The 16713-nt window shown below is 33.9% G+C and overlaps 2 protein-coding genes across 3 annotated transcripts; both read left to right on the top strand.

Moving 5' to 3' along the window:
• The first annotated feature begins 5392 nt into the window (after positions 1-5392).
• On the top strand, positions 5393-13249 carry LOC107813001 (putative methyltransferase PMT2). Of its 2 annotated transcripts, none has more exons than XM_075251547.1 (7): positions 5393-5741; positions 6944-7598; positions 7944-8154; positions 9177-9465; positions 10055-10444; positions 11653-11730; positions 12657-13249. In XM_075251547.1, exons 2-7 carry the CDS (start codon positions 6951-6953, stop codon positions 12886-12888), a joined length of 1848 nt encoding a protein of 615 aa, XP_075107648.1. In that variant the 5' UTR covers positions 5393-5741; positions 6944-6950; the 3' UTR covers positions 12889-13249. The 2 variants fall into 2 exon arrangements, with proteins under 2 accessions (XP_075107648.1, XP_075107647.1); XM_075251546.1 differs by having other exon boundaries at positions 5394-5723.
• Positions 13250-13650: 401 nt separating this feature from the next.
• On the top strand, positions 13651-15672 carry LOC107813000 (protein PHYTOCHROME KINASE SUBSTRATE 1-like). The gene has a single exon (XM_016638199.2). It carries the CDS (start codon positions 14198-14200, stop codon positions 15512-15514), a length of 1317 nt encoding a protein of 438 aa, XP_016493685.2. The 5' UTR covers positions 13651-14197; the 3' UTR covers positions 15515-15672.
• Positions 15673-16713: the final 1041 nt, after the last annotated feature.

The raw sequence follows: 16713 nt of genomic DNA, 5'->3' as shown, positions 1-16713 counted from the left end.
GGATTTTGTCATAATATTGTACATTAATTTCAGTTGCATCGTTGAAAATACAAACTCAGCGATGAAAACATATGATAATAGAAGAAATGCAGGGGAAAAAAAAAGAAAGAAAGGCTACTACTTTACTCCCTTTTTAAAATTTTATTTATAAAAAATAGGACTCTATTAGATTTTAGTTTGTCTTCTATAATTAATTAAATCTATATCTATATCTATATCACCGTACTATATCGAAGATCAATAATTAAATCATAATTGTTGCTAATTATGGGAAAGTTAGAGTAGATAAAGAGCCTACTGCTACAATTATCATTTATGTTGCTACAATTATCATTTAATCACAGATACATAGTTCACCATAAAGTTGCAACCTTTTGGTTCCTCAAGAAATGAGAAACTAACTACATATACTTTATATGCAAGTACATATTCTTGCGATCAAATTCAAATTGTATGTTCATTCGAGATTCAGTGCAATCCTCGCCAAAGGATTTGAAGAACGTAATTATCCATTCATTTAGGTAAAACAATAACTTCTTTTTATCTTAATGATAATCATGTATTTAATTCTTGACCCTATGCTTACAGTGTAAATAATACCTTTTGATAAATCCAAAATAAGATAAGCGAAAAAGGTGAGAAGAAAAACAAATTTATATGTGGAAGCAAGAATTTCTCCATTAATTTAAATATTAATCTTATAGTATATGCCTCTAATTACAATCTAAGTATAAACCTGTTGTTCCTAGATTAACATGTTGTTAACTAATTTTGTTTTCTAATTTTCCGTCTAGAGAATTCATGGCTATAAAGGTAAAGAACCTTATCGATGAGAAGCCAATTGAAGAGAAGAACGCCGATGAAGCCAACACAAAGAAGAAGAATATAAAAGTTTATTGATTTTACTCATATGCTGGTTTTTTTTTTTTTTTTTTTTGGGGGGGGGGGGGGGTGGGGGGTATAGTCGTCGGAGTTTATTGCAATTAATATTTCAAAATTCTTGTATAATTTTGCATAACTATGAAAAAAAATTCTTTTTGTTATGTTTTTATTATTGTCAATCGCTTCTTACTTAATTGTTCACAAAATTTTACAAAACATTGAATTCTTCCATTCTTTAAAAAAAAAATATCATGTACAAATAAGTATTAGTTTCTATTTATATTTGTTGCATAGATCATTTCGCTGAAACATCAAAATGGAACAACTTCAAGAACAATATCTACAAAGAAATATTAGGTGAATTATACAGTTATATTATATGTTTGTAACTCATAACAACTAAATTTATGTAATTATAAAATACACTTGTCTAACTAAATAAAATTATTGATCTTTGCAGAGCTATCCAATCAACTTGAGTTCAACACTATATCTCTAAAACTATTTATTATTTTTAGCTTGTATTTTTTTCTTTTGAAATTTTTGTGTAATATTTCACATGTTTTAATAATATTTTTTTTACTGCTTGTACGGAATTACACGTGCAACATACGTATCAAGAAACTAGTTATATTAAAAGCATGAACTCCTAAACTGAAAAGTTAAATTACTTATTTACCCTTTCTAAAAGTTTACTTATCCTACTTATTTAAAATAATTTATTATAATAATATATTGATTGTAATATTTAAACAGAAATAAAGAGGAAACTGTTCGGAAGGATTGTGTATCTTAAAATGCTTCAAATTATTTCAAATGTTGCCTTTTAAATGAATTCAACGGTTGCCTTTGTAGAAGTCTTCTCATCTATTTAAATGGTTCTACCTAAATCTTTCTCCTGTCCAAATGAAATGCCCTAAATTTTTTGATGAGGTATTCTCTTTTTCATAGAATTCAGTTGATGAATTCTTAAGTTGTAGCGATAACACGGTGCACGATTTTCAGATTATGTCCACGTAAAAGTCATGTACTCATTTACAATGAATGAAAATACTGGAGTCAATTACTCAAATGGTCACTCAACTATCTCAAATTATCTCCTAAAGTTACTTTTCTTTCGTTTGTAACAACAAAGTCACTGAACTATGTCTATTGCACTGAGAAGGTCACTCAACTAGATTTTTCAAATTTTGGATTGCCAAATACCTATTTTACCCTCTAAATTATAAACATTTATCTTCTTTTTATTATTTTTAAACTTTTTAGTACTAACAACAAAAATTCAAAAAATTATTTACACAATTTAGAATGAAAGAAAATAAAGGTTGTAAAATATATATTCTATGCACATAATATAAAAATAATTATTTAAATAAAGGTATTTTTATAATATACATTATATATCTTGAAAATTATGCTCAATTATATTATTATGTTTCTACCAACTTTCCGATGACACAAAGTTATGTCACCAAAAAACAGGGGGATTATCTGTATAGGATAAAATATGCTATGTTAAGTCGTGCATGGAATATATATATATATAAATATAATTGAGCATAATTTTTAAGAATATATAATATATATTATAAAAATACCTTTATTTAAATAATTAATTTTATATTACGTGCATGAAATATATATTTTACAACCTTTATTTTCTTTCATTCTGAATTGTGTAAATAAATTTTTGAATTTTTGTTGTTAATACTAAAATTATTATTAGTAACAAATTATTCTAATTAATTTTTTTACTATGCTCATTATTTTGTTTATATATGCTTAAATACTTTTTATTTTTTTAATTTATAAATAATATTTATTTATTCTATAGGTAAGTCCATAATGTAAATTAAAAAGGGAAAAATCATAATATTAAAAAGTTTTAAAAAAATAAAAAGAAGATAAATGTTTATAATTTAGAGGGTAAAATAAATATTTGGCAATCCAAAATTTGAAAAATCTAGTTGAGTGACCTTTTGAGTGCAATAAATATAGTTCAGTGACTTTGTTATTACAAACGAAATAAAAGTGATTTTAGGAGATAATTTAGGATAATTTAGTGACCATTTGAGTAATTGACTCGAAAATACTGTGAACAATTGGTTTTTGAATTTTTCTGGCACAAACTTTCTATGTATAAAAGTCATTCTACAGTCCTTCACTAAATTCACTTCTCATAGAACTTGTATAATCCCATTTGATATTAAACTTCCAATTACTCGCGAAAATGCTTTAAGCCAAAAATGCATTATCAAATTACAACAAATTTTCTCCCATCGCGGTAAATATGACTACTGATTATCAAGGTGGAATAGATGACAACAATGGTGGTGGATTTGCTGCAGACGGACCGACCATACGTGATTTGAAGGCTTTATGTATTAACTGACTGACTTGGTAATTTTAGTTTTCTTATGCAAATCATATGGTCTTTATTTATATTTTTTACTCTGCCAAGTCATCACTCTTTGTCCCTCCTTTATATATATATATATATATATATATATATATATATAGAGAGAGAGAGAGAGAGAGAGAGAGAGAGAGAGAGAGAAAATTTTTATTGATTTGGGATGAATTACAATGGAATAGGACACCTCTGTTTATAGGGAAAGAGTGACTTAGTCACCAAGTAAAATCCCTAAAATCTCTTTAAAATATAGACATTCACCTTAAATACAATTCTATTTATAACACTCCTACTTGAATGTCTATTCAACGGATAATGTGCCTACTATTGCAATATAACATATGAATATAAATTAAATTTTATACTTCAAAGTATTTGTTAATCATTATTTTGTATTTCAGTAATTAAACGTGTTAAAGATGGAGGTAATAAAAAGAAGGGGATGGAGAAGCAATGAGGTTAATTGGATATTAGAAAGATTATGCGCATCTTTTCAATTTAGGTTTCACAAGGTTGACACTATATCTTTTTAATTATCAACAATCGATGTTAATATAATTACGTTAATTAGCATTTGCATCAAATACAGATTTGTTTTCTACTATTCTTAATTACAGGTTACTTGCATTTACTCGAACATACAATTGGTAATACTTCTATTTTTTTAACTAATTAGAATTATTATTTCAATATATTACCTAAATTAATAGCTATCGTCAGTGCAATATGTCACATTATAAAGAAATGTTAAGAATGCTAATCATACTAGAAAATACAAAACCTATCTTATATTATTACTATTACATTATTTTTCTTTGTCCGCTTAATCATCTCAAGTTCAATCAAAATGAGAACCGATGTAGAATTGACAAAATAATATGTACATATTAATAAGTTACAACAATATTTTTTGATCGATGATAAAAGTATTAGTATTCGAAGAGGTTTAGTAAGACCATACAAAAATTAAAGACACAAAGGTATTTTTAGGCCTAAAACGTAAGTTGAAGAAGATGTAATATCATTTTTAATTGTTATTATATTATCTGCTTATTTATTTTGCCTTTGTTAATAACATCACTGCTGGTTAAATCTTTAATAAGGGACAAAGATCCAAGCAATACTTTTCTAAAATCATATAGAAAATGGAAAGACTTCTTTGAGCCAAATAATTACCAATTACAATATTATCAGTTTCATATTGAATCATGCTAATCACAACTACCCTTTAGTGCACAAAGAAGTTGCAATATCTCGTTTATTAACATCGTTATAAAGAAATTCGACAATGATAATATTCACAGCCAAAAAAATTTCAACTGCTCCCTAACATCAAATATGTTCTCCAGGTTCATCATTTGATGAAATTTTGCATTTCATTGATTGACGCTGGGAAAAAAAATTGGCATTTCAAACAAATTTATGATATTTTACAATGGGTTTGTGATGCAATGATTCCGAACTTAACAAATCAAGTGTGAAATGTTTTTTGGTAATTGTATAGAGATAATTCAGTTTTATTTACCATGTAAAAAATAAGTTTAGACTTAGTATAAATACTACGTTTGATTGTTAATCTTTGTAGGTTTCGAAAAAATAATTTACTTGACTCAACATATACATGGAACGCACTTATCGAAAATCATCTTGACATCAACAAATAAGTGTCCATACGACAATCCTCACTGGTCATTCACATGGCTTATATTTTTTTCTTTCATATAGAATTATGTATTTAAAGTTTTGCTTTAATAATATTGATATTATTTTACAAAATTGTATACTACATTACTCGAAGAGACTAGTTTAAAAAAAAAATTTATCTTATAGGTAGTGGTATCCATTTTCTTCTTTTAGCTAAACATATTTTTCTTGAAAAATATATATATATTCAACAATCAAGGAACCAAATACTGAACAGTAAATGGTAAAAGGAAAAATTCTGAGCAAAATATTTTTCAGAATAACATTATTCGTCGTACTCAATTGTTTTATACAATATTTTTCACTTTCCAGACGCGTATAGAAAAATAAATAATACTCCTAACAGAATCTGAAAATAAATGCTCCTCCTAGTCCACAATACAACGAATCCCATCTGGGTTGGGAGAGGGTATTATTTGATTTTTTTTCCTTAAAAAGCCAACCTAGTAATAAGCCTGTTTTATTGAAAACATCGGATTTGTCTTTTGTAAGTGATGTCGAATGTTGTTGTATACGACTCTCACGAACTAAAATCTTTGCCAATTCTCTCCTTTTCCCCCCTTTCTTTCCCTCTTCTCTCAGCCCCGTGGCTCATTCCAAATACTTACGAACAACATCCCACTTATTACTGTAAAACTTCCGATCAAAAACTTTGTACTCTATTAGCACGTCGTGAATAATCGAACTATGCTCTGATCCGCAAAATTCCTGTTTTCTGAGATCCGTAAGATTTCTATTCTCAGTACGTGTTCGTCGTGTTGATTTCTGTTTCTTTTCTCTCTCTGTGTGAGTGTATTTGTTTTCTTCTTTTTGGTGCTGATACGAGATATAGTAAACTCTTGTGGGTGCTTATTCATTGAATTACGAAATACTCAGTCAATTCTTACAAGAAAATTCTGTTTCATATGTAGCAGTTGTTTCATAGCATTTTAGGAATTAGGACAAAACTTGTTTTCGGTTCTTTCTTTTGTGCTCGTCATGCGAATGTTGCTGTTGAGATCTTTAATTAGTTCTGATATAAATGAAACAATTGTTATTTCTTGATTTATATATGACGTTGGGTAATTGGATGATAAAAAAACGTTAGTATTAATTGAATATACTAAATTGGAACCCTGTGCTTTTTTTCCCCCTCTTATGAGTTACATAGTTACATTGACATCTGTTTGAAATTGCAAATCAAGCACATTTACTTGTTTATTACTTCCCTTTTTTACTTGTATATATTAGGATGTTTGTTTTCTTAACAACATGCAAGTGCTTGCATATTAAGGCTTACGGGTTAGCAAGGTTGCGGGAGGTAGAGCGCGTGTGACGGTTGTTTGCAATGAGATGTTGTTTGGTGAAAATGTGAATTATTGGTCTTCTATAAACACCTCTATTAAATGACACAATAAATAAGGAGCTCGGGAAGATGTCATATATCTAGTGAGGGCAGAAGGTGTAGGCTGCACGCAAGTTGCATTTTGTTATGCAGACAAGAAGAGGGGCAGTACCTCCACTCCATAGAAAAGTAACAAACAGAGGGAAGAGGGGTATGCCCATGATGTAGTGGCAAGTGCAGCACTAACCATTAACTGTGACTGATAACACCTTTCACCTTAAAATGCAGTGGAAGTTGAATCTTGGTAATTTAAAAACTCGCACGCCTTGATTATATCAGTGTTAAACAATGGTCTGAGAATTGCTTCTTACCTGATTGTATTTCTCAAACCAAAATTTGTTTGTTGATATGGGAAGGTACGGGGACGGGCTTATTATCCATCGAGCTTCGAACTATGCACCATTAGTCCTTGGGGATTTCTCGGTTACCAAAAAAAATGGTTGATATGGGGTAGTCAAACTCTTCATCTACATCCTCAATGATTACTTTCCATGAAAACTATTGAGCATTATTTTCTCTCATTGTTTCCATGTCATCTGAAATCTATAATACAATTCCAGATCAATCATGGCAATAAAAGGAAATCCAGGAGATAACAGAAGCCGAGGTCCGTTGCCAATATTTGTTGTAGTTGGACTTTGTTGTTTTTTCTATCTTCTAGGAGCATGGCAAAGAAGTGGTTTTGGGAAGGGAGACAGCATAGCTCTTCAGATGACAAATAAGGCAGAGGACTGCAGCATCCTCTCCAATCTAGAATATGAAACTCATCATGGTGATCAAAGCGGTACGGTTGATGATCCCAAGCTGGAAGTCAAGCAGTTTGAGCCTTGTGGTGAGCAATATGTTGATTACACGCCGTGTCATGATCAGATGCGAGCAATGACATTTCCTAGAGAAAATATGAACTACAGAGAGAGACATTGCCCTCCAGAGGAAGAGAAGCTGCATTGTCTTATTCCAGCCCCAAAAGGATATGTGACTCCTTTTCAATGGCCGAAGAGTCGTGATTACGTACCCTTTGCAAATGCACCACATAAAAGTTTAACAGTTGAGAAGGCAGTGCAAAACTGGGTCCAATATGAAGGGAATTTATTTAGATTTCCAGGTGGTGGAACTCAATTCCCACATGGGGCAGATGCATATATTGACCAACTTGCTTCTGTGATCCCAATGGACAATGGTACAGTTCGAACTGCATTGGATACCGGTTGTGGGGTGAGTAGAAGCTTGTCAATATATTCTTATCTCTTCACTAGCCGTCTTTACTGCTCTAATCTGGATGCACTTACTCTCGGTTTCAGATGATTTAGCTGCTGCTTTTTCTTTGCATTATCTATCTGATAGTTGTACTCTTTGGTTGAATACTTTACGTTTACAATATCAGTTAAGATTCATTTTCATGACAGCTGGTAGTTTGTACAATTTTGCACTATTTTCTTGGTTTCCTCTTCTTTTGCGAGGTTAAAGCTTTTACTTTTATTGCTGTTTCCATCATAATGATGTATGTTTCTACGCCAATTCAATCTCTTAATGTTTGACCAATGGCATATGGCATCTTAGGTTGCAAGTTGGGGTGCATACCTTTTCAAGAAGAATGTTATAGCCATGTCATTCGCACCAAGAGATTCACATGAAGCTCAAGTCCAATTTGCTTTGGAAAGAGGTGTGCCAGCCGTTATTGGTGTACTTGGAACCGTAAAATTGCCATTTCCATCAAGGGCCTTTGATATGGCTCATTGTTCACGATGTTTGATTCCATGGGCTGCAAATGGTGAGCATCTTTTTCTGGATATTTTCGTTCTCCGCGGTCTTTTAGTCTAATTAGAAATCTGATAAGGCAGGGGACTGCTCCACTAGAAAGATGCCACCTATCTTGTTAGGCATATGTGCTTTTCATTTAGTATTCTAGGCTCTTCTTTTGGCGTGTATATGATACCTTGGCATTACAAACTAATTGGTATTAAGACTTAGTTTTTGTTGTAACATTTTTATTAGATCTGGTATTTGTGGATCTTTTTCGCTTGGTGAAAGATTTGTCTGTTAGTGTAGGGTAAATATGATATTTAGTGAACTCTTCTTCTGGAGAAACCCTTATGTAGGGTAAATATGATATTTAGTGAACTCTTCTTCTGGAGAAACCCTTATTTACCTTGAAAGATAAATAATTTAATATTAGAAAAAATAGACCGGAATGGATATACAATATTCATATAGTAAACTCCTACTAGTAATCAACCTAGCTCAAGTCATCCTCAAACTAAACACAAGCTTTTATTAGGAACCATTTTCCAGCATCAATTGCCAATCCAGAATAATCCTAGATTGATTATCCCTTTCCATTTTGGATTGCCAAAACAATTTTCACTTTAAACTTTCCAATGAAAACTGTCCTATGCTAATAAGCCACATGTTCCCCTTAATTAAAGAATACACATTTCTTTGTCTCATTTTAGAAACCCTGCAAGTCAAATAAGATGTTTTACTTGTACTGTACTTAAACATACATTTGTACCTGGTCAACAACTTTCGTAACGTGCATCTACATGCAAAGCATGTCTTTCTTTTTCCCTTTTTGGGTTCCCCCCTTGGTGTTAGAGAAGGAACTTTAGGAGTAAGCAATGTGTTTTTGGTTTTGATAAGTCTTATTCTGAAAGAAGATAGTGCATGTGGATGCTGATGAGGATTGGAAATTTGCTCTATTGGCTGTTTTTGTATTTTGTATTTTTTTAATTACGTTCTTCCTTCAATTATCTTTTATTATTTTTCTGATAACTTCTGAGCTACTCTTTTAAGGTGGAATGTACATGATGGAAGTGGATCGCGTGCTCAGACCAGGGGGGTACTGGATACTTTCAGGTCCTCCCATCAACTGGCGGACTAATTATCAAGCATGGCAGCGACCTAAAGAGGAGCTGGAAGAGGAACAAAGAATGATTGAAGAGATAGCTGAACTTCTCTGCTGGGAAAAGAAATATGAGAAAGGTGAGATAGCAATATGGAGAAAACGAGTAAACAATGAGTACTGCAGTGAACGAGATTCTCGTGTAACTCTATGTGAATCCTTGAAGTCAGAAAATGTCTGGTAACTTCTTGCACCTTATAATGTTATTCATCAAAATTGCAAATCTCAAATGGCCAAATAAATGAGGATTTTCTTATCCTTTATTGTATTATTCAATGGATGCACAAAGCTGTAATGGCAAGCATAATTGAAGTTATTATAGAGGACCCTTTTTATGATTTTTGTCAGTCTCTATAGGTAAAGTCTTTGCTCTTAAGATTTAGAGTGGCAGTGATGTTTGATTATGATGTGGTGTGTTTAGTAGTCAAAGGGGATATCATAAGTTCTTTTATAGTATTTTTATCATTATATTTTGTTGCCGTGTCCTGTGTCTTTCGTCATCTATGACCAAGCATTTCATATTCCTACAAGCACTTGCTGTTCCATACCAAAATCGTTTCATTCCCTTCTTATAGTGAATGTGAGATGTTGAAAACCACAAAATGTTTGCTATAAAATATGAGCACAATAATGCTTATTAAAAGTACTGAATTGCATTACTTTTCGACTATAAATGGGAATCTGACAATTTTGAGTTCTCTATGACTTTGGTGTTGAAGTTTTTGGTCTCCATCTGATTACGTGATATTAAACCAATATATTGCTATAGGTATAAGAAGATGGAGGCATGTGTAACTCTGTATCCTGAAACAACCAATTCTGATGAAGTTGCTGGTGGAGAGCTCAAGCCATTTCCGGAGAGACTTAATGCTATTCCTCCAAGAATAGCAAGTGGATCTGTTCCTGGAGTCTCTGTTGACTCATTCCAGGAGGAGGACAAGTTGTGGAAAAAGCATGTGAAAGCTTATAAGAGAGTTAACAAATTCCTTGACACTGGGAGGTATCGCAATATACTAGATATGAATGCTGGCCTAGGAAGTTTTGCTGCAGCGCTAGAGTCACCTAAACTGTGGGTTATGAATGTTATGCCAACTAAAGCTGAAAGCGACACTCTTGGCGTATTATATGAACGAGGCCTGATTGGCATATACCATGACTGGTAACTATATGAAGCTCTCTTATCTTTTATCATTGTTCTCTAGCATCAGTTCCACCTTCTTTTCATTAATTCTAGATGGTAAGTTGTAAAAGAATAAGTAAATAAAAGAATGTTGTGGAAACAAGAAGACGTACAATCCATTGGTCTGACTGTTAAGTTTATTTTGAGAGATGGTTCGTTCTCTTTGTCTTCTTACTGTGTTGTAGTTGCATCAGATACTGTCCAAGTTTAAATTCTTAGATATGTTTAGCAAGCAGAATAGCTTCTCTATCTGTGACTATGCATAGGTTAAAATTGTCAAATCATGACAACTACTTTTTTGCTTCTTATATGTTTCCCACTCACTTCTCATTGAAACAGAGGTCGTGTATCTTCCAGTTAATGATAATTGTAATTGCAGTTTCTTTTTATTTTACTCATTGAGTAGTTGCTGCTTCTTGATATTTGATGTATAGGAGGATGCATCTTCATTGCATGTCCCACAAATATAAACATAACATTTTAGTACCTGTTGAGCTCAGAATGGGTAGAGCTATACATTTGTTAGGCCGGTCATGCTGCCAAAAGCAGAACAAAGATAACAATTTGCTGGTTAAACACCTCAGGAGCTCAGCCAGCATATGTTTGAACTTGTTACTGCATAACAGTAGTCAGGACATGCCCTTTTACTGATTTTGAGACGAGAGGGGCATAGAATTTCCCAGGATGGGGAAGACTTTAGGTGCAACCATCTTTTCATATTCGTATACCTGTGTAGTTTTCTTTCAGATGGAAAAGGGCATTAGTCTGGTTTGACCTTCAATCATGATCACTACTTTATATAGTCCTTTTATATGACATTGAAGATACTATTTCTACCCCCCAGGTTGCATGCCTCAGCATTCTCAGTTGACAGCAATAGCGTGACAGGACTACAGCTCTGTTTGAGCTTGTATTCAACTCTAAATCCCCCTCTTTGCATATATGTCGGAGATAGCTTGAGGTTTGACTTTATAGGGAGTTTTTTGCATGATTTCTTCTGTTCGTGATGCTAAAATTGCAACACTATGAGCCAACCCTTCTCTGTTGGTGCTGATGCTTTTTTTAATGCTTTTACTTTTATAAGGGTAGGGGAGATTTTGGTATCTTGTGAATTTGCTATCTTGAGCTTTCCTTACTTTTTCTTGTTTTTCAAGTCTCTTATTGTTTGTTTCATCTTCCAAATTCAGGTGTGAAGCCTTCTCTACCTACCCTCGGACGTATGACCTTATTCATGCAAATGGAGTTTTCAGCTTATATAAGGACAAGTAAGTTCTTCAGACTCCACTTGATCTGCAGAATCTAGAGCATTTTAATTTAACTTCTTCCAATAGTTTGTCATGGAGACAAACTCCTTATGGTAGAAGGGTACCATGTATTTAGCAGGTAGATGAAGCAATTTTCTTTATAAGACCCTTTTTTTTTGTTTTTTTGTTTTTTGGTGGGGTGGGGTGTGTGTGTAAAGCATTATCTTACACTTGGAGTTCTCTAATATACTCTAGTGGTTATATCTCTAGTATACTAAGAGTCTTCTAGTAAGCAATAATCTTCTGGTTGGTATCACCTTTACAAATTTTCAACTTCCATCTTTTTCTATCTTTTGCTGGATCTGCCTAGGTTCCGAGATATTCTAAATCTTTTGTGTTAACTTCTTTCCATGTGATTTTTTACCTCTTCCTCTTTTAACACCTTCAATCGTCATGTTTTCACATCTATGAACCGCAGAACCGGTGCATTTGAAGTCCTATGTAACACATGGCGAAACCATCTCAAGTCACATTCTCTCCTTTTATCCTCTATATGCGCTAGCTGCATCTTCTGACGGAATTGATCAGTTCAATATTATCTAATCTTGTATGATTGCAGATCCATCTTAACATTTGCATCTATGCGATACACATCTTGTGGATATGTTGGGCTTAGAGGCCCAACATTCACTCCCTAGAACATTGCTGGTTTTACCGTCGTTCTATACAACATTATGTTCTAGTCAGAAAAAAAATGATACGTCTAAATCCAGACATATCCTTCATTGCTAATAGTTTCAGTAATCTAAATCTTGATCAGAAGTTTCTGTGATCAGACTAACAAAGAACATCTAACCAGCACGCTCGTCGAGTTAGATCTTGTAAACTTTCTGATTATGTGAGTATTTCTACTGCATCTGAGTTTCTTTGAATATACTTGCATACAGATGTAATGTTGAAGACATTCTACTAGAGATGGACAGGATTCTTAGACCAGAAGGTGCAGTTATATTCCGAGATCATGTAGATATTCTTGGCCAAGTAAAACGAATTGCAACTGGTATGAGGTGGAAGACAAAAACGGTAGATAATGAGGATGGTCCTCTTATTCCAGAAAAGGTTTTGTTTGCTGTCAAAAGATACTGGGTTGTTGGAGATAACAACTCCACCGCCTTATAGTGAATGGCGGGAAGAGATCCCTGTACGCCAGAGTTAGTATGATTATTTTTCCCCTGGGAATTCAAAGTTGACAACTAAAAGAAGAGATCCCTGCAGTTTGCCATGGTAATCTTTTTCTTTTTTTTTTTCTTTTTCTTTTTCTTTCTTCTTATTTAGTGGTTGCAGGTAAGAAAAGTTTTTAGTTTCTTATGCCTCATTGATTGTATATTAAAGGGCTTCATCTCGATCTCTTTGTGTAGTACTTATGCCTCATTGATTGCTTATTAAAGGGTTTCATCTCGATCTCTTTGTGTAGTATTATTACTATTATTATTGCTATCTTCTTTCTTGATTTACTTTGATATATACCATGTATTTGTAGCAGTTTTTCAGAGTTTCAGCTCAGCAGAATGAGTTATTTATTGTTAGGAATCAGACTTACTTTCTAATGTCCTATTTTTCAAGAACATCCAACTGTGAAACAGTTTATTACAGAACTGGACATGGGCCAGGTTACTTTCAATGTTGAAACAGATTGATATGCAACCATCTGAGATCCAACTAGGCATTTATCTAACAGAAATGCCAAAGCAAAAACCGTGTACGCATAAATCAGTCTGTTAAATTGATAACCCTTAACCATGGGTAGCCAAATCATTGAACTACTGAATTTTGGAGAGGCATCAAAATTCATTATGGTGTGTTTTCTTGAGTCCCTACCTCACTTGGATGAGTGGTGGACTTTTGTCTTTGTTTTTGAGTTTTCTTTTGAGCCTCTTGTTATCTGCTGCCAATTCGCAGAAGTCCCATTGCATTTATTATCTGTAGTTAATATTGCATTCTTCCTGTGGATGTAATGACTGACTAAAACTGCAAACTATTAGGTATAGAATGGAAGATATCTTTAGTTAAAAGAACACTGGAGGTACTGTAAAGTCTGATTTATTGTGTTAGATTTGGTGAGAGATTATAAGGCTGTCAATACTAGGCTTCTCCAAACATGTAGGATCCACCATCTTAAAGCTACCCGACCCCCTTCCCTCATGTTTCCATGAAAAGCCATGTTATAAAGGAGTGCATACAGAACCAAGAGAAAACAAAACCTCTTCAAATCAAAATTCATCCTATGACTTTCAATTCTTTTAACTTTTGCTTCTAAAGTAAGTTGCTCCCTCCAAAATATTTTGAGACCTATGTATGTTGCTAAGCTGCTTTATATAAGTCAATTTGATTGATACCTCCGAAGATATTAATACGTACAAGTCCTCTCGAACTTTTGTTTCTTCTAGCTTTTTTGTAACTTTTCGGAAGAAAAAACTTTGTTTTCTCCATGGCAGCCGATGATAATGTGACCAGCCTTCGTATTGCATCATTTTCTTGTTATCTCAGCAACCCTGAAGCGAGCTTTGTACAGAAAATTGGTGGTGCAGTTGAGTCTGCTCTTATTTCACCCCCTGAGACCCCATTTTCCTCAACTGCAGTAAACGCTGCTACTGCAAAGCCCTCCTCAAAAAGCAACCAAGATAACCTCGCGAATCTTCGTGTTGAGTCTTTTTCTTCTTATCTCAAAACTAAGGAAGAAAACTTTGCGTTTACGAATTCAGCAGCTCCCGTTCAAGATCCTACTATTGCATTTGTATTTCCTCAACAGGTAAAGCAACTAGAACGAAACAAGTCCAAAGATGGAGAGATTAGCATATTTGGTGCTGACAAGTACTTCAACATGGACTTGGATTATGGAGCTGCTCCTCTCCCTCCAGCTGGGGTGATGAAGTACAGGGGAATAGATCCACCAAACCTGAAACCCAATGTACGGTCAGGAACTCCTAGCATTTGTTCTGAGGCAAGCAGCTGGAACAGTCAAAATGCACTGTTACAAAATATTCGGCGAAATGGATGTCAGACAAAGCAGAAGAAGATGACAAGAAGAAGATTTTTGGACAGCTTCAGCTGTCAACCTTGTTCGGACAAGAAAGCAGTTTATGTGGATGAAAGCATAGGACATGGAATTTCCCAGCCAGGACCAAAGCATGGGGTAGGTCCTTTTGCGTTGAGTTTGGCTCAAGATCAAAGCATTGAAGAGCAGAGGAAATCACTGGAAGTGTTTGGCTCTGGCAAAATGGGAAAAGGAGATATAGCAGTGAACTTGGAGAGGAAACTCTCTATGTTAACTTGGGACGCTATTCCTAAAGCCCAAAACCTCCCTACAACTACCAACGGAAGCAGCACGGTCTGTGATGACATGGCTAGTGATGCTAGCTCCGATTTATTCGAAATTGAGAATATATCCAGCAGTGGATATGGACTTGTGAATACACAAACTTCAGGTGATTATATGTCTGGCAGTTGCATGTCTCCAACAACTCAGTACGCGCCAAGTGAGGTCAGCATTGAGTGGAGCGTTGTCACAGCCAGTGCTGCTGAGTACTCGTCCATTATCTCTGATTATGATGAAAAGAACTTTGGCATTAGTGGTAACATAAATTCAAGAAATGCAACCAATAAAACCACCAAAAACAAGAACACAGTAGGCAAAGAGGTGCAAAAAACTCGCCCTAGTACTGGGCTTTTAGGTTGCAAGAGCCAAAAAGCGGTAAATGTGGCTGAAACTGTGCATAAGACTAGTGAGAAAGCAAAACAAAGATGATTTAATTTCCTCTTAGTTCAGTAAATTTGAGAGAATAATATTTTCTTATTGAAAAGGAGTGTAAAACTTAATGGTCTAATTGAACCTGTACTTGGTATAATCTTGGTTTAATCCCTTTCTGTCCTTAATAAAGGAATAGTTTGTATTATTGTAGCTAATTTGTCTTCCTCTTAACTGCTATTCTACCTTGCCGTCAGTAAAGCTGTATATTAGTGTCTCTTTTGTGTCAAGAAAAGCCACAGCAGCCGTCATACATAAAAGCATATAGGTTTTCTCTCCAAGACAATAAAACCTAGTTTAAACCACAAAAAAGGTAACCATCGGCCTGGCTTGTCTGAAAAGAAGATATTATATGGTTTGTTTATATGTTTTCTGCTTTCCTTATGCTCTCCTGATTCCATATAGTTGGTGTTCATCAACATTTGAGCATCTACATAGAAACAAAGCTACTTTCCAAAAGACATTTTTGCCTCACTTAAAAGTCATCAAATCCAAATATTGAAGTTGGCATGCACCTATGTCCAAACCCAAAAGGCCCTACTTGAACAGAATCTTGCTTCAAAATGAGATACACATTTGGATTTTAAACTGATGCCTTCAAGTGATGCTGTCTGCCTTGTCCATTGACAAAGTTTTCATTAGTGTTGAAATATTTGATATACTTTTCTTCTATGTCCGACCAACATGGTTGGGGGAGTGTGGCCATGCGACTTCCAAACCTAAGTAGTAGAATATTCCACTTGATTTTGAACTGTTTTATATGTAGCAGGTGCACTCGATCCCAAGTGTGTCCAACTATGTTATCCGTAAGTCTTGTACAGAAGATCTGTATAAGAGAGTAAGTTGAGCTCTTAGCTAATATTGTTTCCACTAGTTGAATATCTGTAGTTGAAATATTGTGTAAACTCTACTGACCCATGACATAATTAAGAAATTAAAAGTGGGCATTCTCTTAATAACTTAAACTTTTAGACTAAATGGTCATATATTTTTATATAGTCAAAGCAGATGTCCTAGGTTCAAATGTAGCGCACGTAAAAAAAAAAAAATTACAATTAAAAAAATACTATCTTTTATACTTAAGCTTTTCAAATGAAATGATCTCACACTATAATAGGCTCCGCTAGCAATATTGGAAAATTTAAACAAAATCCTCCCAAGGCACTTCCTACCAGTTCTTTGTGTCCCCTAACCAGTTA

The sequence above is a fragment of the Nicotiana tabacum genome, chromosome 4 (genome assembly GCF_000715075.1).
Source record: "Nicotiana tabacum cultivar K326 chromosome 4, ASM71507v2, whole genome shotgun sequence".
Taxonomy (NCBI): Eukaryota; Viridiplantae; Streptophyta; class Magnoliopsida; order Solanales; family Solanaceae; genus Nicotiana; species Nicotiana tabacum.
The sequence above is the reverse complement of the archived record's forward strand: the minus strand, read 5'-3'. Positions and strand labels throughout refer to the sequence as shown.

What these genes read in the sequence shown, in the direction of transcription:
- LOC107813001 (XM_075251547.1), top strand. Translation starts at nt 6,951, where the DNA reads ATGGCAATAAAAGGAAATCCAGGAGATAACAGAAGCCGAGGTCCGTTG. An exon ending in TTGAAGTCAGAAAATGTCTG is followed by an intron (nt 9,466 to 10,054) that starts GTAACTTCTTGC and finishes ATATTGCTATAG; the next exon opens with GTATAAGAAGATGGAGGCAT. An exon ending in TTCAGCTTATATAAGGACAA is followed by an intron (nt 11,731 to 12,656) that starts GTAAGTTCTTCA and finishes ACTTGCATACAG; the next exon opens with ATGTAATGTTGAAGACATTC.
- LOC107813000 (XM_016638199.2), top strand. Translation starts at nt 14,198, where the DNA reads ATGGCAGCCGATGATAATGTGACCAGCCTTCGTATTGCATCATTTTCT.